This window comes from Notolabrus celidotus, chromosome 14 (assembly GCF_009762535.1).
Source record: "Notolabrus celidotus isolate fNotCel1 chromosome 14, fNotCel1.pri, whole genome shotgun sequence".
Classification (NCBI taxonomy): Eukaryota; Metazoa; Chordata; class Actinopteri; order Labriformes; family Labridae; genus Notolabrus; species Notolabrus celidotus.
This window is the reverse complement of record NC_048285.1, coordinates 2,064,746-2,090,641: the sequence shown is the minus strand read 5'-3', so window position 1 is coordinate 2,090,641 and position 25,896 is coordinate 2,064,746. Positions and strand designations below refer to the sequence as shown.

At 40.2% G+C, this 25,896-nt stretch overlaps 1 protein-coding gene across 9 annotated transcripts in view; it reads right to left on the bottom strand.

Annotated features, from left to right (window-relative positions):
* Window positions 1-25,896, bottom strand: part of bcas3 (BCAS3 microtubule associated cell migration factor) — a 473,019-nt gene that overhangs the window by 406,802 nt on the left and 40,321 nt on the right. For all 9 annotated transcript variants that reach the window (XM_034701109.1, XM_034701112.1, XM_034701118.1 and 6 more), the window contains exons 8-11: window positions 14,139-14,246; window positions 13,967-14,043; window positions 2,776-2,852; window positions 2,041-2,124 (exon numbers count right to left, since the gene is read on the bottom strand). In XM_034701109.1, the coding sequence (XP_034557000.1) occupies window positions 2,041-2,124; window positions 2,776-2,852; window positions 13,967-14,043; window positions 14,139-14,246 (346 nt within the window). The remainder of the gene's footprint in view (window positions 1-2,040; window positions 2,125-2,775; window positions 2,853-13,966; window positions 14,044-14,138; window positions 14,247-25,896) is intronic.

Below are 25,896 nucleotides of genomic sequence, written 5' to 3'. Positions count from 1 at the left end.
CCCCGAGTCAGATCAGAGCCGCAGCCTGAACATGAGAACGAGTTCTCAATTCTTTAAGATTAAAGCAGACTATTTTTATGATAGAGCTCTCAGCGGTGTCGTGTGACTGAGAAAGAGTTAGAAAAGAGAGAAAAACAAGAAAATAAGAGTTCTTGGGTCACAGCCTGTGAAGCTCATCTCCATCACACCATCAACATTTCTTTACATGTGTGTTCGTGTTCACACGAGAAGAAAGGACACATTTATGAAAGAGTTTTGAGTTAGGGAGAAGTATTATATTTGTTTTAATCTTGGCTACACTGCAGTTTATCTTCAGGGTGTGAACAACTCTTGGGTTGAAGTATCAAGTGATTGCTTATTGAATTATTTTTAAAAGGTTTTCTATCAGGTAGATTTAACACGTGGTCTCATTTTACACTGAGTTATTAACAGTGGTGTCATCTAAAGCTTGCTTCAATGTGAGCCAACTGGGGGGGAGATGATCAGCCAGGAGCCATCTCTCAGTGATGGCTCTCCTTTTTTGGGGACCTAAACACAACACCAGCCACACTGGGGTTGAATATTTTTTACGGGACACTTCCCATCTTTGGATACAAAGCTGCAAGTATCTCTGCACACCAGCAGCATCAGAGCCTCCTGAGTGTGTCTTCTGCTCCTGGACCGATGATGACCTGGTTGCACTTCCAGCTGACGCCCAACCATGTGGGCCATGCTAATTTTTCTCAGTGAGAACAAGTAGGCAGAAAACTGGACACTGAAAGTCTCAGCCTCGCTCTGTAAGACTGCATGTCTGCAGAGATCATTTTCCTAGCCTGTTTCACGATAATGTCAGTTATACGCATCAAGTTGCTGTAGAAAAATGTGGTGTATGTCTTGTGGGCCAAGTTGCGTTACCCGACTCAATCAAGATTTTGTTTGTAAGAAATAAGTAAGAACATTTTCATTTTATCCATTTATTTATTTATTTATTTATGTATTTATTTATTCTTCTTCTTCTTCTTCTTCTTCTTCTTCTTCTTCTTATTATTATTATTATTATTATTATTATTATTTGTTTGTTTGTTTGTTTTTGTTGTTTGTTTTGTGTATCATATCTTCTTTCTGATCATTTCAAAACACGTTGGCTTGGACACTAATGGTTGTCATTGTATGATGTGTTCTTGTTTGTCTGTAAAATATAAAATTGGGTAACATGCACTTTTTGAATGATGTATCCAGCAGAAAATCCTAATAAAAATATATAAAAAAAAAAAAATGCTGTAGAAAATAGGATTTAGGGAAAACGCTTTCAGTAATGTTTTGTCGAAGGGGAAATGTACTTTTTTTGAACAAGTAATTGATAATTGATCCAAAGATGTCTTCCAAAGAACACTTCATAATTTGCATCCTATGTTAGAACCATTTTGGAATAGTTCCAGTAGATAACCTCAGCCTGCAGTCAGATAGCGTCAGTATAAAGGCTCTCAAAGTGCTTTATTTGAGTCCCTGACGGGCTCAGTTTGTAGGAAACTGTGGTTACGTTTATTCTTTGTTTGCTCCAAAACCACCCGGCTCCATCAACTCTAACCCCAAAAATGGAACTTCACCTTGCAGAGCAGGGAAGCTGTTTGTCTGCCGCTGCCTTAAATGTGAATTTAATTTGTTTTAGGTTATAGATTCAAAATTTAAACTACCATAGACAAATATTTAACTGATCGATCAGGGTCGATGTAAATCAGCATCTCCTGTGCAATAATCTCAGTGACAAAAACAAGACCCGTTTATTGATTTACTCTGATTTGGTGCATCCACCTTTGATGGTTTTGCTGTTTCATGGGTGGCTGCAACTTTTTGTTTCTTATTATAACTGCTTTTTATTTTCCTGCTACTTCACCCAAACTTGAATCTATATATATATATATAAAAAAAAAATCATGACAGTATTCTAAATTTCATATTCTTTCAGTTTTGTGTAAACACGTAGAAAAAGAAGACAGACAGACAGACAGACAAAGAGAATAGAACATGTATATACTTATATCTGTGTGTATTGTGACTTACTTTAGCAGCGTTGATCACTGTAGCTGTATAGGACTGTGCATTGTCACCACAAGCTCCTCCACGAGACTGGTGACATCTGATCAACTGCAGAACATAAAGATGCTGTGATACACGCACAAAGACGTATGGTGCAACTCTGCAGACGGTGCATTAAAAGAAAGAGACAAGCTGGAGAAAATGAACCGAGATCTCAGATATTCAGACGCCTCTCCTCTTCAGTCTTTGGAGGAAATTAGTTTTACTTTGGTTGTGTAATGTTTCTTTCAAACAGTCAATCTGCTCTGATTTAATTTCAAATACAATCTCACTCTGAATGGCTCCGTCCCAGTATTACTCTTACCGCTAAAAAAATAGATTTAGTGGTTTCTGGAAATCCTCAGGCAGTCACACAAACCGTGGCCCCATCTGTCAATTACTTGAGTGGGCCAGCGCCAAAACACTATTGTGCATTAAATGTATTGCAGGACATTCTGTTTTTTGTAAATACTTAACAATCCCATTAAACAGAGGAGAACAGAAAACTCTGGGGCATCTGTTGATTTTCAAAATGTTATCATCTCTGCCGGACTCTTCTTGGAATGAGTTGTTTATCCAGACAGATTAAAGAGGCAGAAAATAGATAAAATGCATTTTTTGGATTGTAAATATGTCGCTTTTCTGATAAGACACTTCTGCAATGGAAAAGTGTGTGTGTGTGTGTGTGTGTGTGTGTGTGTGTTTGTGTGTGTCGAGTACCTTGTTCTCAGCATAAGCCAGCCAGCGGCTTCCCAGAGCTATCGGATTGAGGCTGGGCCCGGGGCAAGGATAGCAGCCTGAAATGACACCAAGATGGTGACATCAGCATTTGTTACAGAGATAATAACATCACAAACTGAAGAATTATAAAGTATTCAGGGACCCGTTTAAGTATGTCAGGAGGAGGTGCAAACATGGTGTAGTTACAGAGGACAGGACGACTAACACGGGTCTGTAAGAGGTCGAGTTAGAGGAGTTTAGACGAGGCAGGGTGGGTGATCTGGACCAGAATCACATACATTCCAAATTCTGTGCATGAAGGATAAAACTGCACATCTAAGTTTTTCTAGGAGGTGCTATTGACAGGTTTGGTGACATCCAGACCGAAAATCCATCCTCAATTCATTTGTCTCATGTGCACATTTTTTTTTGTTTCTGAGCACCTAAAATCCCTTATTAAGAGATTTACTTTACAACAAAACAACAACAGAAAAAAAGAAAAAGAAAGACAGACAGAAAAGGCACAATCAATGACAATTAGCAATAAGGATGGAGAAAAAGGAATGAAAATAAGGTAAATAGGGAAAAGGCATGTACAAATAATTTTTTAAAGGATTTAGAAACAAGTAAGGAATTTAGAAAGAAGAAAATACAAAAAGGAGACGTGAAAGAAAGAACAAAAGATTGCAAGAAAACAGATTTAAAAAGGGACAAGAGAGAAATAATTGCAACGTAGCACAAATAAAAAAAAGAGAGAAAAGAAATACACAGGAAAGGCATGAATGTAGAAACATATCTAAAAGGATTAATACATAAGTAAGAGAGAAAGAAAAAATGAAAAAAGAAAGAAAAAGAGAAGAACATAAAAAAATGTGAGGAAAAGAGAAAAAACAATAAATAAAAAGACAATAGTAGAAAAATAATGTAAAGAAAGAAGTAATAGATAAAGAATGAGACAAAATAATGAGGAACACATTAGAGAATAAAAGATGAAAAGAAAAAAAAGTAAGTAAGAAGTGAAGAAAAAAGAGAAGAAAAGGAAAAAAACAATAATGCAAAAGACAAAAAGAAATAAAAACAAATACAAGAGAGGAAGAAAGAGAAAGGAGATGTAAAAAGAGACAAAGATGGAAAAAAAAAGAAAACAAAGGATGAAGGAAAAAGTAAAAATGAAAGAAAGAAAAACAGAAGGAAACAAAGAGAGAAGAAAGAAAGAAAGAAAGAAAGAAAGAAAGAAAGAAAGAAAGAAAGAAAGAAAGAAAGAAAGAAAGAAAGAAAGAAAGAAAGAAAGAAAGAAAGAAAGAAAGAAAGAAAGAAAGAAAGAAAGAAAGAAAGAAAGAAAGAAAGAAAGAAAGAAAGGAAAGGAAAGCTAAATAGTTTTATTCTAATGGTTTCTTTATCTGGTGTCGTGTTGTGGTCCTGATACACAAACATACTTTGTGAATTACTTCATGATCAAAGGTTTGGAGGATTAAAACAAACACACATCGCTGGTCTCTCCATAAACCCGAGTCCCTCCCTGAGGAGCGTCTCTAACTATCTTAAACCATTAATGTGTTTGTGGGGAGTCTCTCTCGTTTGGAAGATAAATGGGAGTCTAATGAGGGTGACGTGGCTCTGCGTTTGTGTGTGTGCTCACTATGACCTAATGGAGACTGCGGTACCCAATAAATTGAGGAAGGCTCCTCTGATGATTGACCGACACTAATCCCTGAGGAGGTACACACAAAACACACACACACAGGCTCACAATGACACAAACAAAACCTGAAGGCCGTCAGCAGAAATAAAACCAATAATCCTGAATGAAGGACAAAGCTGAGCCTTCACCAACGTTTGAATATCTCTGAGTGGATTTTTCTCTCCACACTCGAGCAGTAAACAAAAACACACATGGCCGTGACCAACACTGAGCTCTGACTACAGATGGAGGCCTCAACAGGACCCGGCCTCCACAGCCTGTGTAGGCCGCTCAGGCAGAACTGAAAGGAGACGTTCTGGTCTACGGTGGACTTCCTGTTTGCCTCCTACGCAGCCTGGAAAAAAAGAATGTGCATTTGAAGAAGCCTTTAAAGTAGGATGGCCTTCAACGTGCTCATATCAGTCATCAAATGCATCCTTGAAAGATGCAGTCTCTGAATTATGACAGAGCTAAAGTGTCCATGGAGAGAGAAGTAATGGTGAATGAAAGGTGCTGTGAACACTGAATTCATACTGTGGGTGATCAGTGTGGCATGTCACTTTGTATTGCTTCGTATCAGATTGTATTGTATTGTATTGTATCGTTTTGTATCGTATTTTATCGTATCACATTGTTTAGTGCTGTATTGCATCGAATCCTGTCATAACATAAGGTAACATAACATAGAGTATCGTAACGTAATGTAACGTGACGTAACGTGACGTAACGTAACATGACGTAACGTAACATGATGTATCGTAACGTAGAGTATTGTAACGTAGAGTATCGTAACGTATCGTATCGTATCATATGCTGTCTTGTATCGTATCTGTGTCGTATCATATTGTATTGTATCATATTGTATTGCTTTGTATAGTATCGTATTGTAATGTATCGTATTGAATTGTATCGGAACTGTATAGTACCGTATCATATTATATTGCATTGTATTGTATTGAAGTATATCGTATCACATTGTTTGGGACTGTATTGTATCGTACCCTGTCCAATCATTTCGTATTATATTGTATCGCATTATATTTCATCGTACCATGTCATATATCATATCGTATAGTTGTATTGTAAACATATCATATCTAACACATGGTATGCTATAGTATAGTTGTATCATATCATATTGTAGTTTATTTTGTATTGCTGTATCATATCATATTGTAGTTTATTTTGTATTGCTGTATCATATCATATTGTAGTTTGTTTTGTATTGTTGTATCATATCATATTGTAGTTTATTTTGTATTGCTGTATCCTATCATATTGTAGTTTATTTTGTATTGTTGTATCATATCATATTGTAGTTTATTTTGTATTGTTGTATCATATATTGTAGTTTATTTTGCATTGTTGCATCATATATTGTAGTTTATTTTGTATTGTTGTATCATATATTGTAGTTTATTTTGTATTGTTGTATCATATCATATTGTAGTTTATTTTGTATTGTTGTATCATATCATATTGTAGTTTATTTTGTATTGCTGTATCATATCATATTGTAGTTTATTTTGTGTTGTTGCATCATATATTGTAGTTTGTTTTGTATTGTTGCATCATATCATATTGTAGTTTATTTTGTATTGTTGCATCATATATTGTAGTTTGTTTTGTATTGTTGTATCATATCATATTGTAGTTTATTTTGTATTGCTGTATCATATCATATTGTAGTTTATTTTGTATTTTTGTATCATATATCATATTGTAGTTTATTTTGTATTGCTGTATCCTATCATATTGTAGTTTATTTTGTATTTCTGTATCCTATCATATTGTAGTTTATTTTGTGTTGCTGTATCATATCATATTGTAGTTTATTTTGTATTGTTGTATCATATCATATTGTAGTTTATTTTGTATTGTTGTATCATATCATATTGTATTTTGTATTGCTGTATCATATCATATTGTATTTTGTATTGCTGTATCATATCATATTGTAGTTTATTTTGTATTGTTGTATCATATCATATTGTAGTTTATTTTGTATTGTTGTATCATATCATATTGTAGTTTATTTTGTATTGTTGTATCCTATCATATTGTAATTTATTGTGTATTGTTGTATCCTATCATATTGAAGTTTATTTTGTATTGCTGTATCATATCATATTGTAGTTTATTTTGTATTTCTGTACCATATCATATTGTAGTTTATTTTGTATTGCTGTACCATATCATATTGTAGTTTATTTTGTATTTCTGTATCATATCATATTGTAGTTTATTTTGTATTGTTGTATCATATCATATTGTAGTTTATTTTGTATTGTTGTATCATATTATATTGTAGTTTATTTTGTATTGTTGTATCATATCATATTGTAGTTTATTTTGTATTGTTGTATCATATCATATTGTAGTTTATTTTGTATTGTTGTATCATATTATATTGTAGTTTATTTTGTATTGTTGTATCATATCATATTGTAGTTTATTTTGTATTGTTGTATCATATCATATTGTAGTTCATTTTGTATTGTTGTATCATATCATATTGTAGTTTATTTTGTATTGTTGTATCATATCATATTGTAGTTTATTTTGTATTGTTGTATCCTATCATATTGTAATTTATTGTGTATTGTTGTATCCTATCATATTGTAGTTTATTTTGTATTTCTGTATCATATCATATTGTAGTTTATTTTGTATTGTTGTATCATATCATATTGTAGTTTATTTTGTATTGCTGTATCATATATTGTAGTTTATTTTGTATTGCTGTATCATATTGTAGTTTATTTTGTATTGTTGTATCATATCATATTGTAGTTTATTTTGTATTGTTGTATCATATCATATTGTACTTTATTTTTTCTATTGTTGTATCATATCATATTGTAGTTTATTTTGTATTGCTGTATCATATCATATTGTAGTTTATTTTGTATTGCTGTATCATATTGTAGTTTATTTTGTATTGCTGTATCATATTGTAGTTTATTTTGTGTTGTTGTTTCATATATTGTAGTTTATTTTGTATTGTATCATATCATATTGTAGTTTATTTTGTATTGCTGTATCCTATCATATTGTAGTTTATTTTGTATTGCTGTATCCTATCATATTGTAGTTTATTTTGCATTGCTGTATCATATTGTAGTTTATTTTGTATTGTTGTATCATATTGTAGTTTATTTTGTATTGTATCATATCATATTGTAGTTTATTTTGTATTGTTGTATCATATTGTAGTTTATTTTGTATTGTATCATATCATATTATAGTTTATTTTGTGTTGTTGTATCATATATTGTAGTTTATTTTGTATTGTATCATATCATATTGTAGTTTATTTTGTATTGTTGTATCATATTGTAGTTTATTTTGTATTGTTGTATCATATTGTAGTTTATTTTGTGTTGTTGTTTCATATATTGTAGTTTATTTTGTATTGTATCATATCATATTGTAGTTTATTTTGTATTGCTGTATCATATCATATTGTAGTTTATTTTGTGTTGTTGTATCATATCATATTGTAGTTTATTTTGTATTGCTGTATCATATCATATGGTATACTATCCTATCACTGTATTGAACTGTATCATAGTATCATAGTATAGATCGTATTGTATAATATCCTCTTGCAGTATCATATTGCCTTGTATTGTGTCGTTGTTTATATCCCTTTATCACATTGTGAGGTATTTATCTTATCGTATTGTATCTTATAGCTAACATATCCTACTGTTTAGTATTGTATTGTATCATATCGTTGTACCACATATGAACACATTGTTCCTTGTATTAACTTATCTTATCACTGTTTAGACAGTCTTTACAATTAATCACTGTAGGAGTACAGTTTTAAAAGGCTACAGGGGGAGTATCCAGCTTTATAAACATGTTTCCACACTCTGGTCTCATTCACTTGTTTTTCTTCTAACAGACCTGGAAATGACTCAAATGAAATCTGATTCTATAACAGATTTGTTCCCACCCGACACCGAGGCATCTTTTTCTCCTGCTGCGAGGCAGAATCAATCAGAAACAGACAAACACACATCCACTCTTGAAATGATTGATCCTGTCATAATGATCTTTAAACCTAAGCAGACGCAGACAGTGACAGTCGGGATGTTTCCATAGTGCGAAAACATACAAGCAACAAAACGCTGAACCAATAATGATCACACACACGCACACTGAGCTGATGTAAGTGTGTGGAGGTGTAGGGGAAATGACTGGCTGACAATAATTTAGTGTTCAGGGAGCAGATGAGGTGGAGACAGTAATATAGTGTGCTGCGCTGGGAAGAGGGGGAGAAACGGGGAGAGGGAGGGGGGTGTTGAGGTAAGCCACAAGGGCTGCTGGTAACGCCAGAGAAGCCTTTTGTGCCTCTCCAAGGCCGAGGGGAGCCCAGGCGGTGAGATAACATGTGTTTGACATCCTGGGTGGAGAGCAGGGGGGCAGAGCGGAGAGGAAACAGACACGAAGGGAGGAATCAAAGAGGAGGAAAGCAAGGCTTCGGCTTTTGAAGGCAGAAGCCAGAAAGACCTCATGCTCAAAGTTTAAAACCTCATTCTTTAAAAGCTTGGGAAGTTCCCAAAAGTTAGCAACCAAGGCTACTTCTTTAAATAACACTATCATAGAATCACAAAGAGCTTTGACTTCTAGTCCAGTTACAGATTATTATCATCACCTGGCTTTCTTATTGATCTTTCGGCCGTGTAAGATGCTAAATTCTGATTGGTCAAAACCCATTGACGACGATTCTTAACTCCACAATCCCCCACCTGCTCCCCCTAACTCTGCACAGACCTGGCCCTCCACCAAGCCAACAACATGTCTGCATCTTTGCTGAACTGTGTGAGCCTCCTGACTTTAGCATGATCGTTAAAAATACACTGAGCCGTGTTTCGATGCAGGGAAACCAGACGGAGCAAGACAAGTTCACGCAGCCAGGGAGAAAATCTGTTACAGATACAGAAGACGTAAACAGATTCCCTGCAGTAATGACTGCAAAATGTGAACACAGCAGAAGAGAGTATGTTCAAGTGTTCTCAGTGTGAGGCGTTCACTGTCCTACAGTCAGGAATCTAAACAGATCTTTGTTCATGAAGTGAAGCTTGTCAGCAGCTCAGATGATCTAAGTTTTATGAGTCATGATGATAAATCAGAAGCATAAATAACCTAAAAAGCTTTGTCTTCTTATTGGTTAAATTAGCCAACCAACAGGCCTACAGCTGGATATACGAGCAGAAAGCTGTGGTGAAACAACTGAAAGTTAAAACCTTAATTTGGGGAGTAACTGCGGAAGAAGAACAACTTTCATTCTCAAGTCTTCCAGCTGTCAGTTCAAGTCAGTTCTGGACCATGGAGACACTCTAGTCATGCCACTGCTTATGTATTGAAACCGTTGGATGCGGTATATCACTGCACTCTCTGTTTTATTACAGGCCACAGATTTTGAACACACCATCGTGACCTACAGTCATGGCCAAAAGTTTTGAGAATGACACAACTATTAATTTTCACAAAGTCTGCTGTTTCAGATTTTATAATGGCAATTTGCATATACTCCAGAGTGTTATGAGGAGTGATCAGCTCAACTGCAATTAATTGCAAAGTCCCTCTTTGCCTTGAAAATGAACTTTATCACCAAAAACACATTTCCACTGCATTTCAGCCCTGACACAAAAGGACCAGCTAACATAATTTCAATGACACACAGGTGTCACACACATTAACACAGGTGTGGGTGTCGATGAGGACAAGGCTGGCGATCAATCTGTCATGATTGAGTGACTGGACACTTTAAAAGGAAGATGGTGCATGACACCATTGTTCCTCATCTGTTAGCCATGGTTACCTGCAAGGAAACACGTGCAGCCATCATTGCATTGCATAAAAAGGGCCTAACAGGGAAGTTTATAGCAGCCAGTAAGATTGCACCTCAGTCAACCGTCTATCCAATTATCAAGAACTTCAAGGAGAGAGGTTCAATTGTTGCCAAACAGATTCCAGGGCGCCCAAGAAAGTCCAGCAAGCACCAGGACCGTCTCCTGAAGGTGTTACAGCTGCGGGATCGGGCCACCACCAGTGCAGAGCTTGCTCAGGAATGGCAGCAGGCAGGTGTGAGTGCATCTGCACGCACAGTGAGGCGAAGACTTTTGGAGGAAGGCCTGGTGTCAAGGAGGGCAGCAAAGAAGCCACTTCTCTCCAGTAAAAACATCAGGGACAGACTGATATTCTGCAGAAGGTACAGGGACTGGACTGCTGAGGACTGGGGTAAAGTCATGTTCTCTGATGAATCCCCTTTCCGATTGTTTGGGGCATCTGGAGGAAGGCTTGTTCGGAGAAGACGAGGTGAGCGCTACCATCAGTCCTGTCTCTTGCCAACAGTGAAGCATCCTGAGACCATTCATGTGTGGGGTTGCTTTTCGGTCGAGGGAGTGGGCTCTCTCACAATCTTGCCTAAAAACACAGCCATGAATAAAGAATGGTACCTGAACGTCCTCCGAGAGCAACTTCTCCCAAACATCCAAGGGCAGTTTGGTGATGAAGAATGCCTTTTCCAGCATGATGGAGCACCTTGCCATAAAGCAAAAGTCAGAACAAAATGGCTCGGGGAACAAAACATTAAGATTTTGGGCCCTTGGCCAGGAAACTCCCCAGATCTTAATCCCATTGAGAACTTGTGGTCAATCCTCAAGAGGCGGGTGGACAATCAAAAACCCACAAATTCTGACAAACTCCAAGCATTGATTATGCAAGAATGGACTGCCATCAGTCAGGATTTGGTCCAGAAGTTGATTGACAGCATGCCAGGGAGAATTGCAGAGGTCTTGAAAAAGAAGGGTCAACACTGCAAATATTGACTTATTGCATGAATTCTGTGTAATTCTCAATAAAAGTTTTGATACTTATGAAATGCTTCTAATTGTATTTCATTATACCATAGAAACATCTGACAAAAACACCTAAAAACCCTGAAGCAGCAGACTTTGTGAAAATGTAATATTTGTGTCATTCTCAAAACTTTTGGCCATGACTGTACATGAAACTTTTTTTTTTTTTTTTAATCGCAGCCTTTGCGATTTGATAATTGCATTCTATTACATTGCGATGTCGGTTTGAATTCGATTAATCGTTCAGCCCTAACTGAGAGTGTGATTTAGTAATCAAAATAGCCAACATTTGTTTTGGGTCCAGACTTATTGTAAGCATGTTTTTTAAAAGTGCAATGATTTTTCTAGAAGGTGCAAAAGGGAAAGGGATAAAAGTGGCAGGAACATTGTGGAGTTAAATCAATGATGTGATTTGTGCAGAAACAGAAAAACACTGTGATATTCAAGTGAACTTTTCTGTGTTCTAGTAATAATAATAATAATAATAATAATAATAATAATAATAATAATAATAATGATTTTATTTACAGAGCGCTTTCGATCAAAGTGCTTTACAAAGCTTGAAAACAAATAAACAAAAGACACAACACAACATAAGAAACATCAGCCATAAACAGCAGTAAACAGGTGGGTCTTCAGCTTTGCCTTAGTACTGCAGGATCATCCTGAATCTGCCCTGAAGCACCTCCACAGTGAGATCTCTTTCCTTTTCTGCAGTAAGAAGTATTCGTAATGTCACGTGACTCACAGACTCTGCAGCCGAAACACTTCCCCTGCATGCACGGTTATGTTTGTTTGATAGAAAATGTGCATATCTGATTTTTTTTCGCATGAACACGAGCAGAATCATGGCCTCTCTCTCTTGCAGTGACTGAATCAGACTTACAGCACACTCCACTTTAGTGCAAAGCAAGAACATAAACATGGATCCAGCCTTAAGTGCTCGTAAAAACATGACATGTCCCCCTTCACATCTCCGGAGAGGAAGTGGACACACAGCAGCAGCAGCAGAACGGTTCATCTGAAGCCGAGCTGCACACATTACAGGACTCTGTGTTTACGGCTTTAACGGCCCAAACAGCCCAAACAGCACAGCGAAGACGAGGCCCCGCATTCAGGAACGATTAATAACTATTGAACATGTTTGGCTTCCTGCGGACCAGACACTGATAGGCAAGGCCGGCAGACAAAGAGGAGACACATTAAAGCCAGCCAGTAAGGTCAGTTTACTCCAGTCAATGACTTAAGTGGACAGCGATGGCCTTGTAATACAGTCTGGCCTTTCTTTGAGCAGACACGGCAGGTACAGCGGGGAGGATGCTGTAAACAGTTTTGTTGAGCTTCAAATGGAGGGCCTCACATCGTGTTTTCGTAAAAGCATTTCACAAAGAGAGAGAGAGGACTACAGAGGACCGAGTGGCTGAATGCATTAAAAACAACGACCTGCTTCTTGTTTGTTTGGCTTGTGCGTCGCCAGCGTTCAGCCTCAGAGGTCATGTTTGGAAACTTGCTGCAAAATCTGAGTGAAAGGGGACATCGCAAATAAATCCAAAATATGCTTGTTAGTCATCTGAAGGATGTTTCGTCTTTTTGATGGTGCGTCCCTCTTATTACAAGGTTTCTGTTCGTCCTTGAAGCTCTTGTGAGAAGATTTAAACTGCATATGAATACTAAATGAATACTGATGTCTCTTTATGAGCTACAAAAGCAAACCAGACCTGAAGGATACAGTCTGATTATGGCACGGCAAGGGGAAGGTGCAAAATAAAGCGAGTTGCAGTACAGAGGCTCTCGATGGGTGATGCATTTTTGCTAATAATAGCCACTGTCATCGAACCATCTTGACATTGTTTACCCACAGACTCTGACATGGGACTTCCACCAGATCCACGTCCGGTCAAGCTCCGTGCTCTCTCGTCTGTCAACACCCACCAGTTGCGTTTTGAGAACGCAGCACGGAGCATGACCGCCGGACAGCTGGAGTCATGTGACCGAGGTTCTCCCGTGATAATTACTGAATCAAGGATTCTCCTCCTCCTCCTCTCCTCATCCATGTTGTCTTTCTGGTCCTCTGAAAACCTCTGACCTGTTGACTCCAGGCCTGGCTCCGCTCATCATGACTTTGGTTTGTTGTTGTAGTTAAGTGAAATACGATCTGGTGATAACACAGAGTGTTTTATTCTGAAAATTAACCGGATGTTTTCATTTTGTTTTGGTGAAACCTGACTTCGTGTCCCGCTCCATCTGCTCTGTTGAGATTGATGCGTCGTGCTCCGGCATCCGGCAACAAATAGAAGTCTTGTGTATCTGATCCAGAGGACTCCGACCTGCCAGATCAGAGACACAGCTGGAACGCAACGGAGCGGATCCAGTGGAAGTTAACACATTGACTAGAATAGAAAACTATCAGATCCAGTGCTGTGACGGAGTGGAGACAGATCTGGTGGAACTCAGACTCATATTTAGCTAAATTTCCACCATTTTCTGAGTCTTTTCAAACCTTTACTCATCAGCTTGTCAGAAATTAAATTTCCATTTAAATGATGAAGAACTTGGGGCACTTTGGAAAATCCCTCTTCATCCCTAAGTTATTAAAATAAGTTGTGAAATGACGCATAAATGATCAACAACTTACTTGTAACAAAGAACTTCTTGGTGAAGGTGCAGCTGTCGAACGCTGCGATCTTCTCCTGCAGGCTCACAGCAAGGATACTAAAAAAAGGTAGAAAAAAGTTCATTAACAGAATAAAAACAAGGATGCAGTGTTAAGAAGTGTGAGATATTCTTTGCTGGTGCATCAGACGTACTGTTTGTTGCAGTGGAGGTCGTAGATTGGCGTCTTGAACTGAATGGATTTAACCATTTCTCCACTCTTGAGAGAATACAGGTCGGCACAGCAGTAAGGAGGGCTCGTCCTGAAGAGACAAAAACAAATACACAAAGTCAGCATTTGGAGTTTCATCATAAAAATGATAAATTATGAATAAAATGAAACCAACATATTTCTGTACACTCCATGTGTTAATAAAACCTTTGGATGCACACGTTTGAAAGCAGACTGCAGAGACATTTTGCAAAATGTGCACCACTGTGAGATAAGCATCATGGCTGCAGAAACAAATTTGCATGAGCAGATAATCAGAGAGTGTAGGAAACTGTAAGAGACCATAAAACCACCTTTTCCTGCTCTAACCATCCTCTCAGTGTTTCTCTTACGCCATCCTCAGAGAAATCCTTCAGTATTAGTTTCCACCGCGTCCCGCTGAGGGTCCACATAGTGAAAGAGAGTCAAATGAAAGGGGCAAAAGGGGAACTGCTTTGTCATGCAACACATTTACAAGAAGCCTCTCTATCAACACAGCGAAGAAGAGGGTTGCATGAGGGAGCTTATCCGACAGCAGGCGGCGGCTGCTGGTAAAGGAAAATGGAGACATAAATCTTAATCAAGCCGTGTCCCCTGTGCCCCTTCCCCTTCTCTGAGAGGAAAGCTTCCACTCGCCCTTTATTCTTCGTCACCCCTGGCGAGGCCTGTGGTGCCGCGCTGGCTGAGGATGCAGGGGTGAACTGCTGTGTTAGTTTTGTTTTTTGAGCCATAGGAATAAATGCTTTCAACAGTCTATTAAGTCTGCTTGTGCACGCTGAGTGCAGCTTCATCAGCGTCAGCGTGGACAGTATGTTAGACGCAGGAGGCACCAGCAGGATCTTAACGTTTACAAGGGAGGTCAACGAAGGTGGAGTCATGCCCGTAAACACGATGCCTCACAGTTATGAACGATAAATGAAGTGTAGAAAAATTAAAAAGGTGCTCTTTGTGCATTGAAGAGAAACACCTGCATAGAGAACCAGGTGAAGAGAGATTGGGAGGTTTAGGTCGAGGCCGACGCGACACACAAGGTGAGGACATTTAGATTAAACAGCAGCAAGCGAAGGCACAATCAGTAACAGAGGTCTGGATACTGGTCAGACGAAGAGCTCATAATGGGAGGACTTCTCCATCACAAGACAGCATGACCTCAGCCATGTTGAGTCTGTCTGCTCTCCAATCATTACTGATTCCTTTTTCCTTTAAGGTGGAAAGAAATCTGCTTTTTTGATTAAAACGTGCACATGCACCAAGAAACAAAAGAAGAGTGATGAAAAATGAACCATGTAGGAATATCTGACAAGAACAGAGGAGAACATAGATCTTAAACTGGCTGCAGAAACGTCTCAATCATGTGTGCACGGATGCTGAAAGGGACGTGACAGCTCTGCAACGTTTTTTCACAAAGAATGAGTCACAACCAAGAGGCTGAAGTTTGTTGATAGAGTTTTATATTCTCTTCTCTTACAACTTTTGGTACATCTTTCATAAAAAAACTGTCTCTTTTGTTAGTCATTTTGCTGTACTTGCTACTTTTCTTACTCTACAGTCATGGCCAAAAGTTTTGAGAATGACACAACTACTAATTTTCACAAAGTCTGCTGTTTCAGTTTTTATAATGGTAATTTGCATATACTCCAGAATGTTATGAGGAGTGATCAGCTCAACTGCAATTAATTGCAAAGTCCCTCTTTGCCTTGAAAATGAACTTTATCACCAAAAACACATTTCCACTGCATTTCAGCCCTGCCACAAAAGGACCAGCTAACATCATTTCAATGACACACAGGTGTCACACACATTAACACAGGTGTGGGTGTTGATGAGGACAAGGCTGGCGATCAATCTGTCATGATTGAGTGACTGGACACTTTAAAAGGAAGATGGTGCATGACACCATTGTTCCTCATCTGTTAGCCATGGTTACCTGCAAGGAAACACGTGCAGCCATCATTGCATTGCACAAAAAGGGCCTAACAGGGAAGTTTATAGCAGCGAGTAAGATTGCACCTCAGTCAACCGTCTATCCAATTATCAAGAACTTCAAGGAGAGAGGTTCAATTGTTGCCAAACAGGCTCCAGGGCGCCCAAGAAAGTCCAGCAAGCGCCAGGACCGTCTCCTGAAGGTGTTACAGCTGCGGGATCGGGCCACCACCAGTGCAGAGCTTGCTCAGGAATGGCAGCAGGCAGGTGTGAGTGCATCTGCACGCACAGTGAGGTGAAGACTTTTGGAGGAAGGCCTGGTGTCAAGGAGGGCAGCAAAGAAGCCACTTCTCTCCAGTAAAAACATCAGGGACAGACTGATATTCTGCAGAAGGTACAGGGACTGGACTGCTGAGGACTGGGGTAAAGTCATTTTCTCTGATGAATCCCCTTTCTGATTGTTTGGGGCATCTGGAGGAAGGCTTGTTCGGAGAAGACGAGCGCTACCATCAGTCCTGTCTCTTGCCAACAGTGAAGCATCCTGAGACCATTCATGTGTGGGGTTGCTTTTCGGTCAAGGGAGTGGGCTCTCTCACGATCTTGCCTAAAAACACAGCCATGAATAAAGAGTGGTACCAGAACGTCCTCCGAGAGCAACTTCTCCCAACCATCCAAGGGCAGTTTGGTGATGAAGAATGCCTTTTCCAGCATGATGGAGCACCTTGCCATAAAGCAAAAGTCATAACAAAATGGCTCGGGGAACAAAACATTAAGATTTTGGGCCCTTGGCCAGGAAACTCCCCAGATCTTAATCCCATTGAGAACTTGTGGTCAATCCTCAAGAGGAGGGTGGACAATCAAAAACCCACAAATTCTGACAAACTCCAAGCATTGATTATGCAAGAATTGACTGCCATCAGTCAGGATTTGGTCCAGAAGTTGATTGACAGCATGCCAGGGAGAATTGCAGAGGTCTTGAAAAAGAAGGGTCAACACTGCAAATATTGACTTATTGCATGAATTCTGTGTAATTCTCAATAAAAGCTTTTGATACTTGTGAAATGCTTCTAATTGTATTTCATTATACCATAGAAACATCTGACAAAAACACAACTTAAAACCCTGAAGCAGCAGACTTTGTGAAAATGTAATATTTGTGTCATTCTCAAAACTTTTGGCCATGACTGTAGAGACCTGTATCGAGAACACTTTTTGGAAGCATGCCGTTTTTACTGCAGAATCACACAACACTTCACACAGTCTGATCTCTGACCTCAAAGAAAGAGGACTCAGGAACAGAGAATCTGTCAAGACCAGAAGTCCAGGGATGTGACTAACTTGTAATGTGGGGGAACCTTCCTTTGCAGTACCTTATGGTCAATCTGAGGAGCGCCTTTGGTTTGAATTATCCATATTTTATTGAAAGTGTTGTAAAGTTTGGAGTTCCCACAGACTGAAGCCCTCTTGCCATGCTGATGGTTTATAAAGCACTGAATGGTTTAGGCCCAAAATACATTGCTGATCTGCTACTACTTTATGAACCACCTCGACCTCTGAGGTCATCAGGTACTGGTCTGCTTTCAGTTCCTAGAGTCAGAACGAAACATGGTGAAGCAGCGTTTAGTCATTATGCACCACATATCTGGAACACACTCCCTGAAAGCTGTAGGTCTGCTCCAACTCTCAACTCTTTTAAATCAAAGAGTAAGACTTTTTTATTTGCCACTGCCTTCCTATCTTAGCTCATTTTAACTCACTTTAAATTAAAATTTTAATGTAATTTTTAATATATTTCTAATTTTCCTTTTCTTTTCTGTTTTATCATATTTGTCATTTTAATTGTGTTCTTTTATGCCTGTCTGAATGTTTCCAATGCTTTTAATGTTTTAATGTAAAGCACATTGAGTTGCCCTCGTGTATGAAATGTGCTATACAAATAAAGCTGCCTTGCCTTGCCTTGCCATTTCTTGCTCTTGCTCTTGAAAGGTGTATTAGAGGGATAGTTTGTTGTTCTTTTGTGGTTGTATGAGGTATTTGACAATAGTAAGCGTTTTACCCACAGTGGACCCGGGTCAGCTCGGCCTATTTGTTTAGAAACAGACTGGAGAACCAGGATGGAAGCTAGTCTTAGGGTCGGCGTTTCTTCAAATTAGCTACATTGCAAGGTAGAGTTGATCCTATAAAAATAATGTGAGTACATTGGTTCAATCCAAACATCTAAACTTCTCCAGCTTTTTCCCTATTCTTCAAAAAACTAATGTAGTTCCATCCATCCATTATCTTGACCGCTTATCCCGTTGGGGGTCACGGGGGGCTGGAGCCTATCCCAGCTGGCTTCGGGGGGAAGGCAGGGTACACCCTGGACAGGTCGCCAACCTATCACAGGGCTACTAATGTAGTTGTTTTTCATTAAATCAAAGTTCAATCCCAGGATGATTTCTTATAGAGACTCCTTCAAATGAGGCCTTTTCCACATTTGTTAAATTTATCATCTTGATGCTTTTGTCTTTGCAGAAACATCAGGTGTCTGAACGTTGACGCTCTACTTCAGCATTGCTGCACTGTGAATCCCAAAGATGGTTCAGCTGGATTGTACAGATGCATTTGATCAACACTGATACACAAAGCCGTTTTATTTCGACGTATCAGATTTGGAGCGTTAAGATGCCCGGTAGTCCTGGTAGTCCTGGTAGTCCTGGTAGTCCTGGTAGTCCTGGTAGTCCTGGTAGTCCTGGTAGCCCTGGTAGTCCTGGTAGTCCTGGTAGTCCTGTAGCAGCTCGATACAGCCGTGTCTTTAAAGGAAACAGGGAGGTTGCATTTTCGACACATTGCTTTTGTCAGCCTGAACGCAGCCTACAGTAAGAATTCCAGCGGAGGAAGCTCTTAATTGTCCCGATGATGGAGAAGCCAGCCTGTCTTTCCAGCTTTTTCTTCCCCTTCCTCTCACCCCGTCCCTCTTCCGTCCATGTTTCCATGGTGTCTTGACATGTTCTTTGTGTGCTTGGGCAGTGCTTTCCATGCCTTACACGTATTAAGTCTTTATTTGAATATGACAGCGAATGGCAAACAGCATTAGTGTCCTGAGACTCCTGACTGGAAATTGTTGCTGCATGTGTTGGCGTATTATCGGCTCCAATGAACATAGTCGGAACTAAAGATGGTGGATTATTGTTTGACGGCAGATCTCTGTTCTGTCTTTGAGAAACATCAGAGTTTGGGGTTTGGAAGGCAAAGGTATAGGTCAGGATTTCACAACCTTTGGGCTTTACTTCCTGTTTAAGACCCTCAAAACTGCAACAAGCATATCATCTATAACTGAAGACTTAAGTGTGCAGGGTAAATTTGTGCAGGGTATCATTTCACATCAAAAATACATTCTGTCAATGTTTTTATCAGCATCTGGTTGCACAGGTGAAGTGAGCATTCCCGTCAGTAGCAGTGACACGGTTGTAGCACTTATGGAAATACAAAGACTGAGCATGTGCAGTCTGGAGGCTGCCGATGCGGCACAGAAACTGGAGGCTGACGTTCAGAGCCAGGAGGATTAGTTATCGTATTCCCATTATCAGCAGCACCTTGCGTTGATGCTGTTTATGAGTGAAGACCCTTTAATGTACGGTCATCGCTCTAGTTCAACATTCTTGTATCTCCTGTTTTAAGTGTTGTGTTGGTCACTGTTGTACCTGTCTTAACAGAGACGCTGTCAGAGGACTGGACCCTGCAAAAACAGACTTCAACACCAGATTAATAAAATAATGTAAGTGTCTGTTAGATCTGTTTAAAATCAACTGATTTATAATTTTTCTTAGTACCCTTACTAGTTTTATTGATTTTATTTTATTTTTCAATGATAATGTATTTTATTATTTTACCCATTTCTGTTGTTTACTTTCTCTGTGAAGCACTTTGGGCTGCATGCTTGAAAGTATGAAGGGTGCAATATAAATAAAGCGAGTTGAGTGTGATTTGAATTTTAGTTGATGTAAATTAAAGCTGGGGTTAGAAATCAGATTTAGATCCACTTTTTGTTATACTGGTTAAAATGATCTTTATGTCCTGATGGTAATCAATACATAATGTGTTCTTAAAAAAGAGGTAAGAAAAGCTGCTATCTACAGCCGGAGTCAACCTGGGAAAACACCAACCAATCAGCCTTTTTTGGGTGCCAAAGTTTTAAACCATTCAAATCCCGTCCTGCTGTTCTGCCCGCCTCCTGCACGTACATTTCCCCGGCGTGCACTCTGAGTCCCCGTCTCCTGCCTCTGCTCCCCCTGACTCTATTTACTGCCCCTCTTGCTCGACCACGGGCCTGTCCCCTCTGACCTGATGAGGTGCTTTGCTCAGGACTGTAGTCCGGATCAGAGTCTAAAAAGCTCTCACCACGGGGGCTCTGACAAGCAGAAGAATGAATGACATTCAGTAAGTCCTACAGAAATGTAGATGTATTGAAGCGTCCGTCCGGACGCTGTAGTGATGACGAGCCGATTCGTGAACACGTTGAGCTTTAATAACCGGTCACTGTCGGCCGTGATCACGCCAACCAACAAAACAACAATCAATGTGTGAATGAATGAAGAACTTCTCCTCTTGTCTCTCCTCTCTCCTCTCTCCTGCTCACACACTCTACATCTCTCCTGATGCCTTCACTGACTGTCAACACTGTAGGAATTAAGAGCATCTACACTGAACATGTTTAACAAACAGTAGAGCTGTTACAGTATTATATATGTATTATAAGTTTTCTTGTGATATCGTGTCACCAGTACAACTGGATAATGCTAGAATGACAGTTGTGAGTGCTAACAGCAGCCATGTTTGTTTGTGTTTTTAACTTTCACTATGAGAATGTTTTGGTGAGGACCGGTTTTGAATCAGTCACCATCATATGGTCGCAAGTCAGCGGCGCTCGTGCATGTGAGCGGGGGGGGCGTCGTTTTGGAGGAGCTCTGAGGGGGGAGGGGAGGGGTTAGACGGAGTCATGAGGACATGCTACATTCAAATTCATGCTAGTTTTCCGAAACTGCCAACCCCAGCTTTAAAACACAGAATTCATTGGGTATAAATTTCTACATATATCTCATAAAGAAAATGATTGTATTCAGATTTGTTTGATTAGGCTTAGCTGTAGTCCGCGTGTTTGCTGTGGTGTAGTTTTTTGGCTTGAATGGCCCATCCAAAGCTCATTTAACATGAAACAAAATTTAAGTAGATGCCACCCTGTCACCAGTACCACAGGTATTCTGTTACCTGTCAGCAACACTGTCTGAGAACTGCTTAATGAGTCTCATGTTTTACTCCACCATATGGAGCATGTTAATCAGTTTACAGTCATGACAGCATAATCAGCTGATCAATAGATCTATAGTTATCAGAGGAACCAGCTGAGCTTAGGTCAGAGACAGGTAGGGAGAGGTTAGGTGTCTGGTTTCAACAACATCCTGGACTCTCCTGGTGAACAACAAAGCTGCAGAATCATCCGAGTCTACAAACCAGACTGGATTAAAGAGATAAAACTCACTGAGTCTACATCACACGCAGCGCTCTGAACTCTGACAAAGGCAGGAAAACACGCCCAAAGATGCAAGAGGAAAAACTGCTGCAACGACAGTCTCAATGACGGATACGTGCACAGACCCTGCGTGGCATGTGCACACACACACAGACATGAAGAAGCACAGATACACACTCCTGCTGGTATTGTACACTGGACAGCAGCGGCGCCAAGTGAGCCTTTAGATCTCTGGAGTTGAAACACTGTCCCACAGCCACTCATGCACCCCGTTAGATGTAAGTGGGCCAGTCCGAGAAGGAAACAGGAGAAGATGAAATAGGTGTCACAGAGGAAAGTTTTGAAGCGTCCTTGATTCATGTCTCCATCCTGATGGGTGACACAAACATTCAGAGGTGCTCACAGAGCGAGCGAGGCTTCCATTACGAGACTACAGGAATTAAGACAAATACAAACATTTCAGCCGACGATAATTTACTTTTAGGCGGCTGCATCATCGATTTCGGCATTATCAGAGTCCGATCAATCCAATTCAAAGCTCTATACTGAAGAATGGCCCTCTGGAATTGATTCAAAGGGACAATGATAACCTGCTATTATAGAATCAAAACGGCACAGGGTTCAATTGTTTTGCTTTTGCAGTATTTTAACAAATGACCCAGTTCTAATGGAGGCTACGCGGGGTCAGACGTAATAAGATTTCCTGATGCCGGGGACGTCGGGGCGTAGGTTGAAAGCAGGGCTAAATCACAATTATCATTATGGATCATGGCGGGATGTCAGTCCTTGCACATGTTAAGGTGACGCCGGGCACCATTCCCCAGCTCAGTAACAGGCCTATTATGATGGCCCTATTAGATCAATGTGTCAATTACTATTACTCAAAGTGGCCCCTGGGTCTGAAGAGAGAGAAAATGAGGGAGATGGAAGAAAGGCGGCGCGGCTCATTTGCTTCCTTTGAAGGACGAGAAGCTTTTTCAGGAGGTGAGGTGGAGGATGGAGCGGACAGAGGAAACATCAAGCGACATTACCGGACACAATCTGAGAGAATAACAACTTTAGTTTAGTAAAGCTGTGGCAGAACGATGCAATCCACTCCAAAAAGAAAGGTTTGGTCTATTTTTCATGGGCTCAGCCAACAAAGGTAAAGCTTATAGCTGACACTAATCTAGCAATGTTCAGCTAGTGTCAGTCTCTTCCATGTGAACATCTCCTAAAGAGAGCTCAATATGAGGACAAGACTCCAGTAAACCTGTGAAAATCTGCCAAAAAGATATCCTCTAATCCATGAAGCGTGCACAAACTTTGCTGCAGAGCAGAAAGCGCCTCTGTGTGGTTTGTTGTTTGCATATATTAAAATGTGCAATTATGCTTTCATTTGGGGCCAAATTAGCTTCTTTCTGTGCCTCATTGCAAAAAGCATCTAACAGCCATGCACTGATTTTTTTAGCGATCAAATCAACAATTCCACCTCTAGATGCCCTAGAAATAAGATACCTGAAGATTTACCCTGTTTCTTATTCTAGCAACCTTTGTATCTGTATCTGACTCTGGGGATGTTCTTTATATGCATGCTTCCTCAGCCTCTCTGAAAATGTTGGACTCTGTGTCCCATGCTGCATTGTGGTTTGTTTCTGGTTTAGAATTTCGCACACATCACTGTATCTTGTATGAAAAGGTAGGCTTATCTTCCTTAAGGCTGATTTATACTTCTGCGTCTCCCCTACGCAGCAGGGGCTGACGCGGACATGAGCCCCACATACTTGTGCGTCGGTGTGTCTGTGTCGCGCAGCAATTCTCCACCGAAACGCTTGAGGGCAGTGTGGTCTCTCTGATAACCGGCCGCCTGCTTCCGGTCCCGCTACGATCTCTGTTTACTTTTCCACAGAGTTTCAGATCTTGTTCTGTTAATCTACAGCTGATACATGTTGCTGTTTATCATACAGACATGATTACATGAAGAATAGAGAGGAGGAGATGAAATACACGGCCGATGTGCGGCCGATGTCCGGGATCCCGGAAGTGTTGTGAATGCGGGAAAGACAAAGCCGCCGAGCGGACCAATCACAGAGCTTGCGGTCCGCGTCGGCTCTATGGGGAGTTACATTTTGGAGGAGGTGCACGTCAGCTACGTGCGTAGGCCTCGGCGTAGGTACGGGAGCTACGCGGACCCCCGGCGTAGGGTACGCCGTTGATTCAACACAGAAGTATAAATCAGCCTTTACACAACAGAAGAATGGAGCATCGGTATGTCTTTCTTCATAAGGCCATACTTCATGATCTGCAGTCTTATTTATGCTCCTTATTGACTCCTAAAGTCGTCAGTGGCTGTCATCTTCGGTCCCGTGGACGTATTCTTTTTTGTCATTCCTCAGACTCACTCTGTTTTTGGTAAAAGTGATTTTAAAGCTGGGGTTGGTAATCAGATTTAGATCCACTTTTTGTCATACTGGTTAAAATGATCTTTATGTCCTGATGGTAATCAATACATAATGTGTTCTTAAAAAAGAGCAAAGAAAATCTGCTATCTACAGCCGGAGTAAACCTGAGAAAACACCAACAAATCACCGTTTTTTGGCTCCCCAAATTTTAAACCAATCAAATCCCGTCCAGCAGTTCTGCCCTCCTCCTGCGCGTACATTTCCCCGGCGTGCACTCCTCCGAGTCCCCGTCTCCTGCCTCTGCTTCCCCTGACTCTATTTACTGCCCCTCTCGCTCGTCCTCGGGCCTGTCCCCTCTGACCTGATGAGGTGCTTTGCTCAGGACTGTAGTCCGGATCAGAGTCTAAAAAGCTCTCACCAACAAGCAGAATAATGAATGACGTTCAGTAAGTCCTACAGAAAATATAGATTTATTGTAGCGTCCGTCCGGACGCTGTAGTGATGACGAGCCGATTCGTGAACACGTTGAGTTTTAATAACCGGTCACTGTCGGCCGTGATCACGCCAACCAACAAAACAACAATCAATGTTTGAATGAATGAAGAACTTCTCCTCTTGTCTCTCCTCTCTCCAGCTCACACACTCTACACCTCTACTGATGCCTTCACTGACCGTCAACACTGTAGGAATTAAGAGCATCTACACTGAACACGTTTAACAAACAGTAGATCTGTTACAGTATTATATATGTGTTATAACTTTTCTCCTGATATCGTGTCACTGGTACAACTGGATAATGCTAGCATGATAGTTGTGAGTGCTAACAGCAGCCATGTTTGTTTGTGTTTTTAACTTTCACTATGATAATGTTTTGGTGAGGACCGGTTTTGAATCAGTCACCATCATATGGTCGTGAATCAGCGGTGCTCGTGCATGTGAGCGGGGGGGGCGTCGTTTTGGAGGAGCTCTGAGGGAGGAGGGGAGGGGTTAGACGGAGTCATGAGGAAATGCTAGATTCAAATTCATGCTGGTTTTCCGAGACTACCAACCCTAGCTTTAATGTCTGCTCCCTCATCCTGGTCTGAGCTTCAAGGTCACCTAAAACTGCATCCTTTAATTCGATTGGAGGATTTTAAAACTAGGATAAAGGATCATCTGATCAGCTTGTGCTCATGTTTTAGAGCGTAACACTGCTAATTTATATTATATCATTTTATATTATTTAAGTGATGTAATAGTTACTTGTTATATGTTTTATCTTGTTCTCAATGTGAAACTTGTTATGCTGCTGTCTTGGCCAGGACTCCTTTGTAAAAGAGACTTTGTATCACAATGAGACTATTCCTGGTAAAATCAAGGTTAATAAATCATAAAAATAAAATAATCATGTGCCTGCATCAGACAATATTTTCCTTCCTTGGACCTCCTCCGGTTGGTCCTGAGCCCTGCAGACCGGGAACACCCCACAGGAGCTGCAGCTTTGGAGATACTCTGACATGCTTCAACACCTCAACTTCAAGGACAACATGTTCACCTGCAGCCTGATAGATCCCACCAGCTGTACAGAGATCAGCACCACCAGCCTTCAGTCCTCCTGGCATGTTATGCTCAATTTTCTAGCTCAAGATACAGCCAAGCTACGCTACAAGACGCCATCTGTCATCTGTGCTTGTTTGCATCTGGGTGGTAGATCATTAAGCTGTGCAAATCACAACATTTACAACCTGCAGAGAATCAAATAATCGTAGTTAAACCGACGATTCTAGTGACCACCTGCAAGAGCAACAACCTTTAACCATTAAGCTGATGCACATCTCTGTAGTTGCTCATTTAATCATCCTGCAGAGTCCTAAGGTGAGCGGCATGAGGAATAGCAACAGCTAAGTCTT